The sequence below is a fragment of the Taudactylus pleione genome, unplaced genomic scaffold (assembly GCF_031769625.1).
Source record: "Taudactylus pleione unplaced genomic scaffold, aTauple2 ptg000015l, whole genome shotgun sequence".
NCBI lineage: Eukaryota > Metazoa > Chordata > Amphibia > Anura > Myobatrachidae > Taudactylus > Taudactylus pleione.
In genome coordinates this window covers 601,547-619,893 of record NW_028284417.1, presented here as the reverse complement: position 1 = coordinate 619,893, position 18,347 = coordinate 601,547, and the positions used below count along the sequence as shown (strand labels likewise).

Genomic DNA, 18,347 nt, shown 5'->3' with positions numbered 1-18,347 from the left:
GGGACATGATAGTGGGTGCCTGACGGATGGGACATTCCATTTCCGAAGTTGTGCAAACATTCCTTAAACTATGCTGTCATGTGTGTACCGGGAATACCTCATGAAAGGCATTACCACCCACTGTGAACAGTGTAGTGGCCGGCTGTGGGTGCTTAATGATTGTGACCCCCGACATCTGGCCAGAATTGTCCGTTGTAACAGACATGTGACACTGGCTCAAATCACATCCACATTCAATGCATGATGTACCAGATGCATAGCCAGCAGGTCAGTGCAGCATTCTCTAGTTTCTTTTGGATATGGGAGCAGAAGACCCACAGAGTGCCCCTTTTAACACTATGACAACAGACACAGCACCACACAATTGGACCCAGGAGGACTAAGAACATGTGGTGTGGTCAGATGAGTCCTGGATTCTATTGTCTGAGCCTGATGGTAGAGTTCGTCGGGTGTGGCACAGAGCCAATGAGGCATGGCCCCACAAGGCACTGTGCAGGCTGGTGGTGGTTCCATAATGGAGTGGGGTTTGTTCACATGGAATTGTTAAATTAAGTCCGCTGGTCCACCTGAACACATTATTGACCAGTACCCGCTATGTTGCATTGCTTGATTACCACTTGCAGCCCTTCATGGACTTCTTATACTCCAACAATGATGGAATATTCCAGCAGGATGGCCCAAGTTGTCCAGAATTAATTCAAGGAGCATTCTGGAAAGTTCCAATGAATGGTGTGGCCACCACATTTGCCTGACATCAACCCAATTGAGCATTAAAGGGTCGTGGTGGAGCGGTCCTTTTGCACCCAAGATCATGTACCTACAAATTTCTGGAAGCTATGAGAAGCTATCCAGATGGCATGGGTCAACATCTCTCCAGAGGTCTTCCATCCACTTGTGGAATTGATGCCACTGGAAGGGTTCCTACATGATACTAGCCATTTTTCCCATGAAGTGAATACATTATAGTCCTGGGAATGCAGTATACTGTAATATATGTATAATAACTAAGCATATGATGGTTCTTATCTATATATAACATTGATGCACAGTACATGTGATAGGAGACCCTGGTACTGAATATTGTAGAAAACTCAATGAGAACTGGATTTGGTTTAGTAAAGCGAAAAATCATGCCATTGTTAAATAAAATTTTAATCTCTTACCACTGGGTTGACTTAATTGTAGGTTAGTGAATGAGCTACGTCAATTCAATCACGGGAAGGAACTATTTTCTTTAAGCTAATGCGCACAGGCAACAAGAGGAGGGGGCAGCGGTGTGTCGGGCTCACCCACTTTCATTGTCAGGAAGCCAGATTTTAGTATAGTTTCTATAGTAGCAAACCAAGCACCAATGTACATTAGCAGTCCTGTTCCACCAGGTAACTGACTCTCCAATAGTGTAACAATGTATAATTTGAGTGCATGGTCTGGAACTTGACCGCTAGAGGTGGGTCCCTCAGCCAGTGGGGGACCAGGGATTCCTCATGTACCTCTGTGGACCAGTCCGACCCTAGACCTCACGAAGAAGATAGAATGTTGTGGAGCTATACAGTTTTACAATGCTGCCCATCATCTTTTTCTGGAAGGCTAGACTTACCAGATAAAAAATAATATAACTATTGTGCTTTACATACGAAGAGTATAACAGTAAACTGTACTAATTCTTTATTTCTGGTCAGTAAATAGCTCCTGAAACTATTTCCTCATTTATCATACCTTTTTTCTCCTGTGTCTGTTGATTAGTAATCCCTACACATTAGTGGACAGGTTGAACACTCTACTCCGTGACTGTTGGAGTGTTATGTCTCGAAAGGTACTGAAAGCTTATGTAGATGAAAGCTTTCCATGCAAATGGCTCACAGATGATTTGATTGTGTGTAATCACCTTGACGTTGGGAAATGAAGCTGTGCATTGAAACCATGTGACTTTTGCTGTTCAGTTGACAAAACAGTTTCTGCTGTGTCAGGGAAACCTGAAGCTGGTGGTATGGTTTAGCATCCTGTACCATAGTACCATGTGTAGCCTACAGGTGATCAGTTAGACAGCACCAATTTACTATATCACTCAATTAGTGGCTGATGCAGAGTGGATCTTATGCATATTTGCAAAGCATATCTTGCAAGTGTACACAAGTAAAGGCAATATAGACTAATATGCAATTTACACAGATAATCACTTCTAAGTTGGATGGAAGTGTAAATACACATGTTTTTAGATGGATATTTTGCACCAAGTATAGGCTGGTGCAAGTGCATCCAGATGATGAGTATAAAACTAGAAGAGGTAAATTTACTAACAATCGAGATAGGTCGAGATGACCATCTCAGGTGATTTATTGATGTTTTCCCTGCTTGCCAATTTAACAAAGGCAAAGTCGGATGAGTTAGAGAGAGATTTGTCTCATCTCCCTCGTAAAACTCGGATGAGATAGCAATCTCGACTCAAATCACCATCGGGTCAAATCGGAAGTACTTTTCACTTAAAACATACATCTCTCAAATTTACCAAAAATCGGGATGACAAGCTCGGGTGAGATAGGAGCAAACTCTCTTGCAAAATCACTTTTCAAACTCTCAACCCCCTGAGCTGTGAGATGGTCAGAAACATACACAAATCATTGTGATCTGTGTATGTTTCTTTCTGTAACTGTAAAAAATAGGGATAAATTGTGAAAAAAAATGACGTAAGGTCCCTCCCAAAAACCACTAACCAGCCTCGGGCTTGCCAGCCTGTCCAGGTTCTTAACATTATAGGGAAAAAAATGTGTAGGGATCCCCTGTAATGTAAGAACCAGCACAAGGCTGCAGGGACAGAGTTGTTTTTTTAATATACGGTGATAAAAAATTACGTGGGTTCCACCGTATATTTAAAACCAGCTCTGTCCCTGCTGCCCTGAGCTGGTTCTTGCATTACAGGGGATCCCTACACATTTTTTTCCCTGTAATGTTAAGAACCTGGACAGGCTGGCAAGCCTTGGGCTGGTTAGACATTTATCTAATTTTTACAAGGGAAAACACACAAGCAGCAAGCACATATCTCACTGATATGTACTGGCTGCTAGCTCGGGAGAGATTTGCAGAGAGAAAACACTTCAATCTCGGGTGAGTAATCTCCTGCAAAACGAGAGACTCGGGAGAGACATCTCGTTCTGCTTCACCATCGGTAAACTCGTTTCGCCTCAAATTGCCTGTTGGTAGATTTGGTAAAAGTGAAGGGATTAAATCACCCGAATTTTGGCGAATTCCAGCGAGATAAATCACTTTGAAAATCGGGACCATCTAGAATCTTAGTAAATTTACCCCTAAGTATGAATAGGGTATTTGTGCACTGCAGAGATGCGTACAACTGTGAGTATACTGTACATCTTTATTCTATGATTGCAAAGCGGGACCATCTACGGCTGACTTGCTTTCACCTTTGCATCAGCCCCCTAATTGGTCAAAGTTACGTACCTGCAGTAATGTACTGCAATCTCATTCCTATCAAGTTATTTCATATGACACTGCAGTGTACCAATGTTACTGTCCAGTGTTTGTATGATTACATTTCCCAATAAAATAATATTGCTTTCACAGAAAATGGAATTGACTTCCAGCATTGATAAGCAACTGATGTAAATTCAATTAGGTCAATTTAGTAAGAATCAGTGAATAGTGATGTGTAGCTTGTACTTTCTGAGAATTGCATACATGTTTGGGGTGGCTAAAGATGAATGCTGCTTTTCTCAAGTCCTAAAAGAACATTCTATTTTAAAAGTTATTCCTTTCCTTGCTCACCTTTGCAATGTCCCATTGTGCTTTATTCTTTCCTCACCTGTCTTCCTGAACTAATCTAAAGAATCAAATGCAGCAGCATCTCTAAAGCATTATCTGAATAATGAGTAGTTTGATCTGTCCCTGTAGAGCAATTAAAACTCTGTGGCAGGTCTGTGCATTGAGCCCATGCAATCTTCGCCTTAATTAACTCTGGGATTGTTGGAGATGATTCTCTATAGGAAATTATGTGGACAGAGATTTTCAACAAGGGCCTACATTATAAACCAGTTACATTTATATAAGAAAAATCATTAATTGGGGATATAAGCAAATTGACACATAAAAAGTCAATACAACATTAGAGCAAACAGTTTAGACAAAAAAAGTGTAGTTAAATAAATAATATTTACTGGTCACTTAACATGGATAAGATGTATCAGAAAATCTATGGATGAAAAGTGCCTATTGATGGATTGTACTGAGCACACAAAGGTCGAAAAACAGATGTAGAGGTGTCAGATGGGATTTTATATTGTCACATATGTTGCACAAATTAATCATGATGTATTAAGTTCTGGATCCACAGCCGTCTAGTTTATTTTTAACCGAAATGTAAGAAGTAAACAGTAAAAGACACTTACCAGTACAAAACAAACATTTCATGGGTGGTCTATAATGTTATGACATTTTATGAGAGAGAGACTATGGCACTGGTTTCCTTTTTATTATTTTACAGCATTAGACTTATTTTTTATTTGTTATTATGTCTGGGACAGGTGAATATGGAAATGAATCCCTAAGCACAGCCTTAGTTATACAGTAGATAGGTGTGTGGCATATGCAGGGATAGAACAACACGGTGAACTGAAGCATCTCCCATGTGGCAAATGCTATCAGCAGAAGAGGTATCTGTGGGGGAGGAACTATGAAGAAGTAGAATATCTGCACCTTCCCAGCAATATCTAGACATCAGATAGGCAGCTTGTTTGTGCAATACAAAAGGTCTAGTTCATTTTGATGGAGAACATGTGGAGCAAAACCTTTCAAGACCATCTGATAATGGTAAACTTTCAATCTAAGCATCCTCAGAAGAAGTGGTTTCCCGTCAATCCACCTGGCTCCAGAAATCTGCCATCCTTTCTAGACACAGCTGCCCAAAATTAAGCTGATTTGAACATTCCATTTACTTAATACATAGTGGGCCTGATTCAGAGATGTCCACTTTGTACGCAGTGGATGTGTAATAATTTGCTAATGCCACCGGAGGTATCTATCCTGGTGGCATCACAGATCCGAGGCAACATAGTATCACTGTGCGTGAACATCAGCCATCTGAGTAACCCTCAGGCTGCTCAGGATGGTTGGGAAATTCATGCTGCACAACCCGGGATCTGCTGCAGTAAAGCTTCTGTGAATGCGCAGATCTAAAAACATCGTAGATGTAAGTAAACCATTGGGGTTGTGTACATCTTTTAAACAGGTCCAGTGTTCATTTAAAACTATTCCAAATAGTCTTTGCTCTTTGTAATTAGCTGTGTAAGTACAGGGGAATCGGTATGATTTACCGGCGGACGGGAAGCATCCCGATGGTGAACATCCTGATAGGGGCCTGTATGTAGCCTAACCCCCCCCAACCCTTCCCCAGTGGTGACTAACCCTAACAACCCCCCAGTGGTACCTAATCCCTCCTTTCTGCACCCTAAACCTAACCCTCCCTGGGCGGTGCCTAACCCTAACCTCCCCTCAGTCAGGGGCGTATCTATAATTGGTACAGGGGGCCCCGCACTGCACACCTTGCACCCATAGTATTGCTTACCTCTCCGGAGTCCCATGTCGGCGCAGGGGTCCGGTGCTATAAAAATCACTGGAAAATGGCCACAGTAGCCATTTTCCCATCGTTGGCGCATGCGCAGTACAGGGAAAATGGCCACTGCAGCCATTTTCCTGGTAACCTGCGCATACTCTATTGACTCTGGGAACACTGTAGTGCCCAGAGTCTATAACTCTGGTGCTCGCCACGCACAGTTCAGTGCGCTGCCGGCCGCCAAACAGAGAGGAGGGGGCCCATGTCGGAGACTGCACACGGGCCCCTTCCTCTCTAGAAACACCCCTGCCCCCAGTGGTGCCTAACTCTAATCCCCCTCTCCACAGCCTAACCCTAACCCTACCCGGTCAGTGCCTAACCATAACCCACCCAGACAGGTCCCTAAACCTAACCCCCCTATCCTCACCCTAACCCGCATACTTACCTTTGGGATGCCAGCGGTCAAGATGCCGATGTCGGTATCTTGAACCCTTCGGGATGCCGGCGTCAGCATTCTGACAGGAGTTGGGATTCCGGCGTCGGTATCCTGACGTCCGGAATCCCATCCGCCGGTATCTTGACTGGATCCCAGTATAGGAAGTCACTTGAGACCTGGTTTTAATGAGGTGAAGCAATGGTCAATTTTTAAAAGCAGTTTGGAATTGGATGACGTACTTTTAAATGACGTAGATTATCATCTAATGTCACACGGAGATTCACAAACTTGTACCAACTCTTTTCATACCAACCCCTGTTTTGTACTTTTCATATAGCAAAAGGGGAAGAGACTGCTTTAGGTGCTTGCCTTTCTCTGTTAGGGGTAGATCTACTAAGCCCTGGAGAGAGATAAGTGGAGAGAGATAACGTACCAAACAATCGGCTCCTAATTGCCATTTTGCAAACACAGCCTGCTATGTTTCAAACACAATTAGGAGCTGATTAGCCTCTCCAAGGGCCCTATTTACTACAATCCACATTAAAATGCAGATTGTAATGTGATATTACCGACTGATGGCAATATCACAGGGATTTATTAAAAATCCCTTGCAGGGACAGAGCTTGCGATAAAGCTCTGTCCCTGCGAAACCCCTCCGCAGCCTTATTATTGTATTTTTTGCAAAAAATACAGTGACAAGGCACCCACGCATGCGCAGTCCGGCAGCCGCTACCCCCCCTGTGATCACAATGCATGACACCCTCCCCAATTAAATGGATGGTTGGTTGGTTGATTTATGGGATGAAGGGATTTAAAAAAAAAAAAAAATTGTTTTAAAGATTTAAAAAAAAAATAAAACCGTTTCTAAGTATTGTAATTAATATTCAGAATTAAAAGGATTTTAAATCCGTCACATCTTGCAATGAGTACGGTATCTCTGATTCCTACTGGACTATTACATGGTATTGCTGCTATATTGGGCTGGCTCAAGAATCAATGTGGTATTGCTTCCGATCAGTGAGTTGTAAATATTATAATTAATAATGATTATTTGCCTTTTTAGGTAGGGGTGCAAAAAAATCCTAATTTTCTTCTAAATAGTCTTCCTTTCTGTTAATTTTATACCTCATTGCCAATCAGACAAAACATTCTGGTTGAAATTGCCTTACTTAATCTTTTCTGTTTCCTGAAAACCTTTCTGACATACTTGCCTGTCCTTCTACAGTTTCAGCAACTTCATGTAACAGGATTAGACAGGTACTGGGCACTGGCATAACGATATTTGAAAGGAATGAATGCCCTTTTTTAGCTTTGCATAATGCCGAGAGACAGAGAGAAAGATCTGGGTGGGATTTTAGGTTGAGAAGTCAGTTTACAACTTATGCACTTGTGGTTTGGGTGGATAACGTGATCAGAGACACAAAAAAAAAGGTCCAAAGAGAAGAATAGATTGTTTGATACGCAGATGAGAGCAGGTATTAAATAAGAAACAAAAGAACCCAGCAGCTGTGATTTTGTTACAGATTACATGTTCTACATTTAATGATTTAGCTTATGAAGGACATGTCTTATTTACTAAAATATATTACAGGTATTGCTTAACTGTACTTTAATTTCTATATTTTTTATATGTTTTAATTCAGGAAGCAAAATTATGTGTTCAATAACAGATATTTTTTTTTGCGTTCAACATTTAATACAATAAACATTTACAGTAACTGGATTCACAAAGAACATTTGATGAAAATTGTGTCTCATGAACCTGAGTTCCTTACAAGGGCCTCTCTGGCAGTGTTTCCTTTAGTAATTTATAAGATTCTTTTGTAGTATCTCCTGAGTCTATTGTAGATGTACACTAAATGCAATTGCCTTATATGGAGAAACTTTTATTTGATATGTTATTCTGTGACTTTTTCTTTCCAAAGCTTCTTGTTATATTAAAGAGAAAAGGTGGAAAATATTGAACCTTCAAATTAATTTTTTTTGGTATCCTGTTTTACAAAGGCATTACACAATATTTTTACTACCTTTAAACAATTGTTATATTTTATTTGATTCTAACAGAATAAAAGAAGTAGGTGAAATCTGGTCTAGCTTCCTTTTATCTACTTTAAAGGTCAAGTTCACATTTAAAGATGTTTTCTTTTAAGTCACTAGCTTCTAGCAAAAATACTATCAAATAGAATTTCTGCAAGTCCGAAGAAAGGGATGCAGTCAGGATACCGGCGAGCACTATTCAACTCGACGATATCCCAAAAAGGGACTAAAGATAGGCATCGAAATCCCGACACCTATCATTAGCCCCACTACAAAATCCCGACACCCAGCATACCGAACGAAGGTAAGCCGGGTGTTTTAGCGTTTAGCCGTGCAAGGGGGGAGGGTTAGGTTTAGGACCCCGAGGGGGGACTTAGGGTTAGGCACCCCCCCGGGAGGGTTAGGGCAGGGAAAGGGGGGGTTAGGCACCACTAGGGGCATTAGGGTTAGGCACACCCCCGGAAGGGTTAGGTTTAGGGTGCGGGGAGGGGGGATAGGTTTAGGCACTAATGGGGGGAGGTTAGGGTTAGGCACCACTAAGGGAGGGTTAGGGTAGGTAGAGGAGAGGGTTAGGGTACTTACCTGCTGCAGTAAGGATATCAATCCATTGGGCTGCCGCTGTCGGTATTTGATCTGGCGCCTAAACAGCTGCCGGCATTACATATCGATTTATACCACTTCTATCCACCGTGTATTAGCTCAGAGAGCTCCTGGCAATAACACCCTAGTGTTGGGCTTTAGGCTTCATAGGATTGGCAGAAGTTCCATTAATGTAGATTGTTATTGTTCAATAACTGGACGAGGAGACACTGAATGATTGTTTAGAATTATAGGGCAAAAAACGTAAAATCGGTCACAATGGCAGCCAAAAAAATATGCATGGTTTGTAACTTTAGGCTGTGGTAGACAATAGGGTGGGAATAAGAGGTGCTCCAATTGGCTATTTTTAAAATTTTGCTTCCAGAAGAGAGGTGAATGAAAACAATAGTTTTAGTCTGTTTAATCCAATTTTGTTGCAGTGTGGGAACCAGTGGGAGGAGGTGTTTTATTTTGCAAGAAACATGATGGTTATTTGGAAGAAGTTAAAATGCAGGTGGATTGTGTGAGATTGATATTGAATATATATAGTATGTTGTCAGGGGCAGGTATTAATGAGAAAGGGTCATTATTTGGTAAAAATTGATGGACTAGGTGAAGTTTAACAAAGAATGTAGGGCAGCATCCTCATACTTAGCAGCAGCAAACACTGATGGGAAAGAGGCTATGAGACATGCTATTAGTGTCATTCGCAGATGATCAGTATATAGGAAGTTTATGAAGCTATGACTCAAGAAAATTAGATTTGTTTTACTAAATTCACTGCATAAGAATCTGAATATTAGATTTAATCAGTGGCATATTTTACTTAGGCGCTACATGATTGCAGGCCCCCAGGAAAATCCATCACCCACAAGGAATGCCTAGCAGTAGCAGTGGCTTCCCATTGGAAATGCTCCCTGCTAATCACAGCAGGCCAGGCAGACTCTCTGGGAGTTCCAGGTAGGAGCCACCCCTGGTTCCAATATTCTATATATATATATATATATATATATATATATATATATAAATATTTATATATAATAAAGTTCTTGGTTCTGGGGTCTATCTGTATTTTTATTGGATTTTCACTATTCTATACAGCATTGGTCGGTGAAGGTTTAGGTGTGTAAACCATGCAACAGTGTCAAAAGGGAGCTGAGCAGTGACTATTTTAGTGACGTAGTCACAAAAAAAAAATCTAATCTTAAACAAGTTGAAGTACAGTAGCTGCCCATAGTGCTAAAACAGCAAGAGTGAGCCAATCAGAGCTAGCATTGGGCCCTGTTGCTTAGCAGCAGCCTATAGAGGGGAGGGAGTCACGGACTGGAGCAGGATCATGTTTGAGGTAGACAGAGAGTCTGATTCAGATTTGGGAATAGAGTAAGAAAGAGCAAGTAACTGTGCATCTTGGTAAAACCATGCTGCACTGAAGGTGGGGCAGATTTAAAATGTGCAGAGCAATGTAGATTTGGGAGGGGTATGTCCAGGGGTGTTTCTAGAGAGGAGGGGCCCTGTGTGCAGTCTCCAACATCGGCCCCCTCCTCTCTGTCCGGCGGCCAGCAGCGCACTGAGCTGTGGGCGGCAACGGCGGAGTTATAGACTCCGGGCACTAGAGTGCGCCCAGAGTCTATAGAGTATGCACAGGTCACTGGGAAAATGGCCGTGGCGCATGCGGCCATTTTCCAGTCGTTTTTACAGCGCCGGACCCCCGCACCAACATGGGACTAAGGAGAGGTAAGTAATACTATGAGTGCAGGGTGTGCGGTGTGGGCCCCCTGGACCCAGGGGCTGGTGTGACCCGCACACCCTGCACCCATTATAGATATGCCCCTGGGTATGTCCAAACTGATATCTTAATTCCAGTTTAAAAATAAAGCTGTCCAGCATTTGTCGGCTATATGCAAAAGCAGCCTGTATTTACCCCACATGCAAAAAAAGTGATGTATTTGCACTCCTTGCATTGCAACATGGTTTGTCCAGGTACAGAGTTACTTACTCTATCTTACTTCATTCCTAAATCTGAATCAGGCACAGAGACTGAGAGACAGCCTCCAACAAACCCATGAAGATGCTCTGATGCAGTCACAGTAGCCAGGAAGGAGCAAGGTGAGACATAGCTATCAGGAACCAGCACATCCCAATGGCCGGGCTCTAGCCAGCTACAGGGCAGCAGCAGTGGAAGTTGTGGTGAGGTGCAGGGGCAGAAGTGAGAAGCAGGGGTTTGTGGTGATATGTAGAGGGCTGTGGTGTGATGAAAGGGGCAGTGGTGAGAAGCAGAGGCCTGTAGTGAGATACAAGGGGCTGTGATGAAATATAGGATGCTGTGGTGAAATGCAGGGGGCAGTAGTGAGAAGCAGGAGGCTGTTGTGAGATGCAGGGGGCAATAGTAAGAAGCAGGGGGTTGTGGTGAGATGAAGAGGGCTGTGGTGTAATGCAAGGGGCAGTGGTAAGAAGAAGGAGTGAGAAGCAGAGGCCTGTGTGAGATACAAGGGGCTGTGGTGAAATGCAGGGGGCAGTAGTGTGAAGCAGGAGGCTGTTGTGAGATGCAGGGGGCAGGAGTAAGAAGCAGGAGGCTATTGTGAGATGTAGGGGGCAGGAGTAAGAAGCAGGGGTTTGTGGTGAGATGCAGAGGGCTCTGGTGTAATGCAGGGGGCTGTGGTGTCATGCAATGGGCAGTGGTAAGAAGCAGAGGCCTGTGTGAGATACAAGGGACTGTGGTGAAATATAGGATGATGTGGTGAAATGCAGGGGGCTGTTGTGAGAAGCAGGAGACTGTTGAGAGATGCAGGGAGCTGTGGTGAGATGCAGGGGACTGTGGTGACATAGAGTAAGTTGTTATGAGATGCAGGGGACTGTGGTGTGATGAAATTGCTCCTGTGCGAAGCCGGAGCAGGTCACTAGTTTTAAAGATATAATATTTACAGCATATAGTATCTTCCATATTCACCTTTTCATGTGCTTGCATGAAGTTACCCACCTTCAGGACCGCTAGGAATATTGTTGAGTAATGAAAGTGTGAACATGTCATGTACTGGCAGGCTCATGCTTACTGTGCCACAGGAACGTCTGATGTAACAGCTAATTTAAATAATGTATATTCTATAAATTTGACACAGACGGGTTTGAAGAATCCTTAAAGCTGATTTTTATCAATAAATTTTAAGTTTTCACAAGCAGGGCCCTTTTTGCTCATGTGCTTTTCTCTTCCTCACTTATACCATCATGTACTCCCCACTGCTAACAGTGGCACCAAACCTATAGGTTCAGCTGGCACTACTCACTTGTGTATTATGACTGCTAATGCAGTAATGTTTATTAAACTTGCAATTTTTTATACTGTCAGACTTTTTGTTTGTTTTGTTAATACTGTTTCTGTACTCTGTAAGGTGCTGTAGAACCCTTGTGGTGCCATATAAATAAAGGAGATACATATTGATGTATTTATACATTAATTACATTTTCTCAAAACTTTTGAATAGGAACACTTTAGGTATTATCATAATACGGGTATTACAAGAATCAAGCTACAGTATGTCAATGCTTATTTGTTTTTTTTGCAAACATCTAAGAAGCACATCATTCAGTATGAACCTGTGAATAAGCATGAACTTATTTAGATTTTATGCCCATGAGAGTGAAATGCATACAGAATATACAAATAGACAAAAACAAGTACTGCTGCTGTGGAAGCAACTAAGATGTAATTTTAGATATCTGAAACAGTAAAAATGACATGTTCTGGGTAAAGAACCTACCTGCTATACTCTGATATATGTAACCACACACTCTCACAAAGAAAATACATCAAATATATTTTTAAGATATCTTGGAACTAAAATACACTAATAATAATAATTAAAAAAATTATTATTATTTTTTATATACACACTTTTTAAGATATCTTGGAACCAAAATACAATAATAATAATAATAATAATAATAATAATAATAATAATAATACTAAATTTGTCATGCAGTATATTTGATAAAATTGTTTATATCCTACCTATTACATATATGGTATGGAACATTTTATATTGTTCACAACAGCAACCATTGAGATAATCAGTTATGACAGTTAAATTGTTATACAGTATATTAGGACCACTTTTTTTCAACGCCTCAAGTGTAAAAACTGGCGTGTGTGTGTGTGTGTATTTGTGTTCGCAAAAGTATGTGTATATATATATGTGTGTTTGAGTGTGTTTAACATATAAATGATATACTTACAGGCAATGATGCAGGCCCAGGTGGTCCAGTTTCACCCTAAGAAATAACCTAAAATCATTACTGCAATTCCCATAAATACGTAGTCTATTCACAAACGTTTGTCATATGCTTTCAGATCATTTAAATGCACTGCCTGTAAGTGGTCACAAAAAGAACTGATAAATCTATCAAACGTGTTGATGTAAAATATTTAAGAATAATGAATTACATGGCTCGTTCATTAAGTAATACGCAAGTTAAGTGTACTATATGATTCATAATTAATAGAGACTGATAATATATAAACAAATGTCCACCCCAGCTAATTTCTGTAATGCTGGCCATACACGGGACGATTGATCACATGATTTGGGCAGTTTCTACAGGTTGGACAGACCAGTCATTTGAAAATAGTTGTATTTCGAGTCTTCTGCAACCCCGATAGGCGTCCCTGTCGTCGTCTAGTTGGATCGCAGATCAGATGGTTTTGCAGAGAGATCTCAACTGATCGTGTAGGAATTGACACACATAATGTGATGTGATTGATCAAATCGTATGGTCTTATGTGAAATAGTTGCATTTTAAATACAAAGCGTCCTGCATCTGAAGGGAAGAATTTTCAAGGGAAATCGTACAACTGATCTGACCAACTTTTGAATCTCACTGTGTATGCCCACCTTGTCCTATCTCTTTTTAATTTTGGAAATGTGTGTAGAGATGTGGTTAATGCACACACAAATCAGCGGAATGTGTGATTGACCCAAGGATATGTCCAGTGTAGCTGAACAAGGCAGTGTGGATAATTGAGCAAATGATACAGTAGTAATAATAATAATAGTAATAATAATTTTATTTATATAGCGCTTTTCTCCTAAAGGACTCAAAGTGCTTTACATTTGCCCTTACAGTACCAAATAAAAAATAAACTTAAACAAGGGACATTAGTGAAATGCTTGAGTGAAAAGTTAAGTGAGTACAGCCGTACTCACTGTTACACTGGTTGAAGAGCATGAAGTAGAGCTTGTAGTGGAGTGGGGTTCAGAAAGATCATCAGTTGGTGATGATCTCTTGGATGCAGTAGTAGTGTGGGTGATGGAACAGAGGTATTGCAGGTAATAGGTTTCAGGAGCTCAGGGGGATACGTCCATCTCCCACTATGTCACTCATACACAGTGGTAAGTTGGCAGGGCATAAAGTGTCATCCCCGGATGGGACCATGTTGGAAACTGCACAGTAGCACTCTCCTGTTCTAACATTTGCACGTGTATATAAATCTATGTTTTGTAAATATGCACAATGTAAAAGTAGGTGCAATGTAAGCTAAAGCACAGGTTTTAAGACATACAATTTTAACATATTTGTGCATATAGCTTGTAGTAGAGGTATACACAGCAACCCACCCACACATACAAACTTTATGTATGTTTACAAAGCATGTATTTATAAAACATGTATAGAGGCTTTTTAATGGAGCTCAAAAACAGTGATGAATACATAACAAGTTTAAACCCTGCTGTATATTTTCAGTTAGTGGTGTTACTAAACAAAATAGCATAGTAGTGAAATAATATAAGTGAAAAAGAGATTAAAAAACAATAATTTGTGTAACCATAATATTATTAGCTATCGCACAACAATATAATTATCTGGGGAAGAATGTTAGCCAACACTGAATGCTTAATGAGTCACAATTCTAGTGCTGACCTTATCCAGGTTCTCTAGGTGCAGTGAAGACCTTTATGGAGAAACCTAGTGGCCCTCTTCCCCCAACCTGTGAGCCGTGCATTAAATAAGCCTCCAAGAAAATATTAATATTTCCTACAGAGGTAGCAATAATTGATACCTTGCTGATCTTACTCATTTCCATGTAATAACAGCTCTCATTACAAATAATATATTTTGGTAAGTAAAACAAAACAAAACTACTTTATATTTACTATAATTTTAGTCTTTAATGTTGAGTCAAAATAAATTAATAAAAAAAATTCCATGTAGTCCAGTCCAAAGGATTATTAAAAACTATAGAAGAACTCTGTCCTGTGCTGTAATCTAGCTCTTGTCAAAATATATCCACACCATAAGGATATGACATTGGTGCACTTGTAGTTGCAGAGGTGTTTAGTAGAAACTGGATGTAGTCGGGATTTCAGCTGTCACTTGCCGATAGCTGGCACATTTTGTTTTTCTAAAACTTTGTAGGCTTTTCCTTAGAACTCACAACTTTATACACAGAAGATTATGGTGAACACATATTTTTTCAGCTCTCAGCTCTGTAGAATGATATGCTTACATGGCCGATTTTTGTTTTTTTTCTCATACCAAAACAAGGACTTTAGTGAAAAGAGGGAAAACTATCCAAGTATGATAAATGAGCGATTTTCATTCTGCATGCACTAAGATAAACACTCACGTTACAATAACCAGCAGTCGCTGGAGCCCTCGGTAGGTACTCCCAGCTTGGAGCCCAACACATACAATAACAGCAGCAGCACTCAGGTAATGACACGACTCCGGCAGGTAAGTTTCAACGTTTCGATGTGCTTTATTACATCATCATCAGGATGATGGATTGACGATGAAATAAGCACATCGAAGCGTTGAAACTTACCTGCCGGATTAATTTCACTACATGAGTAACGCTGGTGTTATTGTGTATATACAGTATATATAACCAATAGTGTAAATAGCACAACCACATTATGTGGGACTAACAAAATCATGGGTATTTTCAAAACAATATACCTCGAATAAACATCATAAAAATTTTTTATCCCACAATCTAATGTGAAAAAACAAGATAAAACAAATACACTTCCTTTTCCAAGCCAGGTGGCTGCTGGATCAAAATTATGTAAGAATCCGTGCCTGCAGTGTATGTACTAGATGATGACAATAATAGTCTTTTTTTCTGGAACTTCTTTGTGTCTTTTATTCCTGAGTCCATAGTATCATGAGAAACCATAAAAGATGAAACTAAGAAAAAACAAAATAGTGTAATACTGATATTGCAAAAACGAATGGTGCTCACGTGCAAAATCAAGTCTTGAAAATCTCCAAAACAATATACATCCACATGAACACGTAATACCAAATGGAATGGGATTGAAATAACGGTGTCTGTTTAGCTGCTGGTTCAAATCCTGACAGCAGATGCCCGACAGGATGAAGATCCTAACCCTCCCCTGTCCCTCCCTCCCTAACAATAACCCTCCCTTAGTGGTACTAGCCTAACCCTAACCTCCCCCCGGGGGTGCCTAACCCTAACCCCCTCTTACCGCTCCCTAAACCTAACCCTCCAGTGGGGTGCCTAACCCTAATCTCTCCCTGGGGATGCCTAACCCTCCCCCCTAGGGGTGCCTAACTCTAATCTCCCCACCCAAACCTAAACCTATCCACGCTAAACTCCTTAATCCTAACCCTTACCCCCGCTCGGCTAACGCTAAGGGCACCCTGGACGTACCTTTGTTCGGGTTGGCGTCCTCGATGTTCCAATGTCAGGATTAACATAGGTGTCGGTATTTTGACGCCTATGTTAAATCCCTTGCTGGGATTCCGATGTCAGAATTCAGACCGGCGGCGGTGTGGCCGCCGGTCTCGTAACTATTGAAGTTCCGGTGGCTCCCCAATGCGGCTAAAGCTAAAGGCGCCCCAGACTTACCTTTGTTTGGTATGGCGCCCTCTGTGTTTCGGTGTCTTTCCACACCTATGTTAAATCCCTTGCCGGGATTCCTATGTCGGGATTGAGACCAGCGGCCAAGCGGCTGCCGGTCTCATAACTACGTCACTACCAGACACCTACGTGTTAGGTGAAAAATCAAACAATTTAATATTCTTTTTGTGCATTCACATACTCCCGATGACACATAGGTATTGGTTAAACTTATAACATACCAACGTATTTTTTCCAGCTGTGCTTTCTAGACGTTCCAACATCTACATTGCACAAAATGCAATTAGGGAGCTTAGACATAAAAAGTGAGCAGAAAAACAGCCTCCAGTAAAAACATATACAGTTTTATTAGACAGACATAAATGGACTTTTTCAAAAAATAGAAGTGCAGAAAAAAGACTTTTATTGTCATCATCTAATATATACACTGAAGGTGCAGATTCTTTACATATTATAGCTAAGATTAAGCTGGGGGCTATTTATTGATTGAAAATGGGGCAAGAACATCCTTACAGGTGCTGAACTTGTTAATTATTTCCTGGTCCCACAGAAAAGCAGAGGTAAAGCAATGCAAAGTACAACCTAAAAAATTGTGTATAGTAAAATGTGGCTGTTTACATTTAATACCTTTAGCACATAAAAACAATCTACTTAATGTTATATGTATCTCTACAGCAGTAAGAAAATGGATACAAAAAGTCAATTGTGCAATAATCTTGCAGCAAAACAATTATCAATATACAGTTATAGCATGTATACAGACTATAAAACAAGCTAAAACTGATTGTGCGGCTCTTATAAAATACAGCAATATTTATTTTCTAGTTTTCATGTTTTTTTTAAACACGTTTAAATGTCATTTCTGCTTTAATTACAAATGTGACAAAAAAACTTTGTTAAATTACAGTGCCGAAGGATACTAATATCACACATTGTTAACATTAGGGAACTCTGTATTGTGCATACACATTATTGTCATGTTTCAGATACTATTATATTCTTTTGAAATGAGAATGAAACAATGATTGCTTTTTATATGAACAATTATTTTCTTTGCAAACGAAATTTAATGGCACAAATACTCTACCTTTTCTCCCATGGGTCCCATTGGACCTGGAAGGCCTGGTTTACCGTCCAAACCCTGTGCAGAGAAAGAGTGCATATTCATAATTGAGAACTGCATGCATTACTGCTGAATTATTAACATGGTGATAATAATGAAAACAACTTAGATGTTCAGTACCCTCCAATCTTTATTCCAAAGATCACAGTAAGTGGCTGGCACTGAAATGATAAGCAACATCTGTGCATTGGTGGGTGCAGAGCATTAAATCAGCCAGTGTTCTAAATACTAAATATCTGTGCAACTTCTCTTCTTGCTAAAATTACATTAATTTACCATCTGGAAGAAGCATCATTTAGAGTTATGAGATTTTAAATACCCACTTGAATTAAATTAGTGGAGGAATAAATAGTTCTGATTTAGCTGTTAGTTGGCCTTTAACAAGCTCACAAAATGCTTCATGAGGTAAATTGGAAATTTAAGTTCCCTTGTTCATCTACAAACACTTTAAAGTCAAAGCAAATACGTTTTTTGTCATGTGTTTATTTTATTTGTGACATTGGTGACATTAGTAGATTAATTTACAATGAGTGTGCGATCGGGGATACGAAGCTCACCACAGTCACAAATGTCCAACTATATGTATAGGCATTGATCCACTACACTCTCTGCTCCGAAATCTGGGGTGCATGTGGTGTGTGACTGCATTGTTTAAATAAAAATCCCAGAAGCTCTGCACTCACCATATACAGTATATTAGACACTACAAGCTGTATTCGCTATACTTTATGAA

General features: G+C 40.4%; 1 protein-coding gene across 6 annotated transcripts in view; it reads right to left on the bottom strand.

Annotated features, from left to right (window-relative positions):
- The window catches only part of COL19A1 (collagen type XIX alpha 1 chain), a 762,134-nt gene that overhangs the window by 414,839 nt on the left and 328,948 nt on the right, over positions 1 to 18,347 (bottom strand). For all 6 annotated transcript variants that reach the window (XR_015878306.1, XM_088471134.1, XM_088471139.1 and 3 more), the window contains exons 14-15: positions 17,579 to 17,632; positions 12,843 to 12,878 (exon numbers count right to left, since the gene is read on the bottom strand). Coding sequence is in view for 5 of the 6 variants with exons in the window: in XM_088471134.1 (XP_088327260.1) it covers positions 12,843 to 12,878; positions 17,579 to 17,632 (90 nt within the window). In the remaining variant the exon portion in view is untranslated. The remainder of the gene's footprint in view (positions 1 to 12,842; positions 12,879 to 17,578; positions 17,633 to 18,347) is intronic.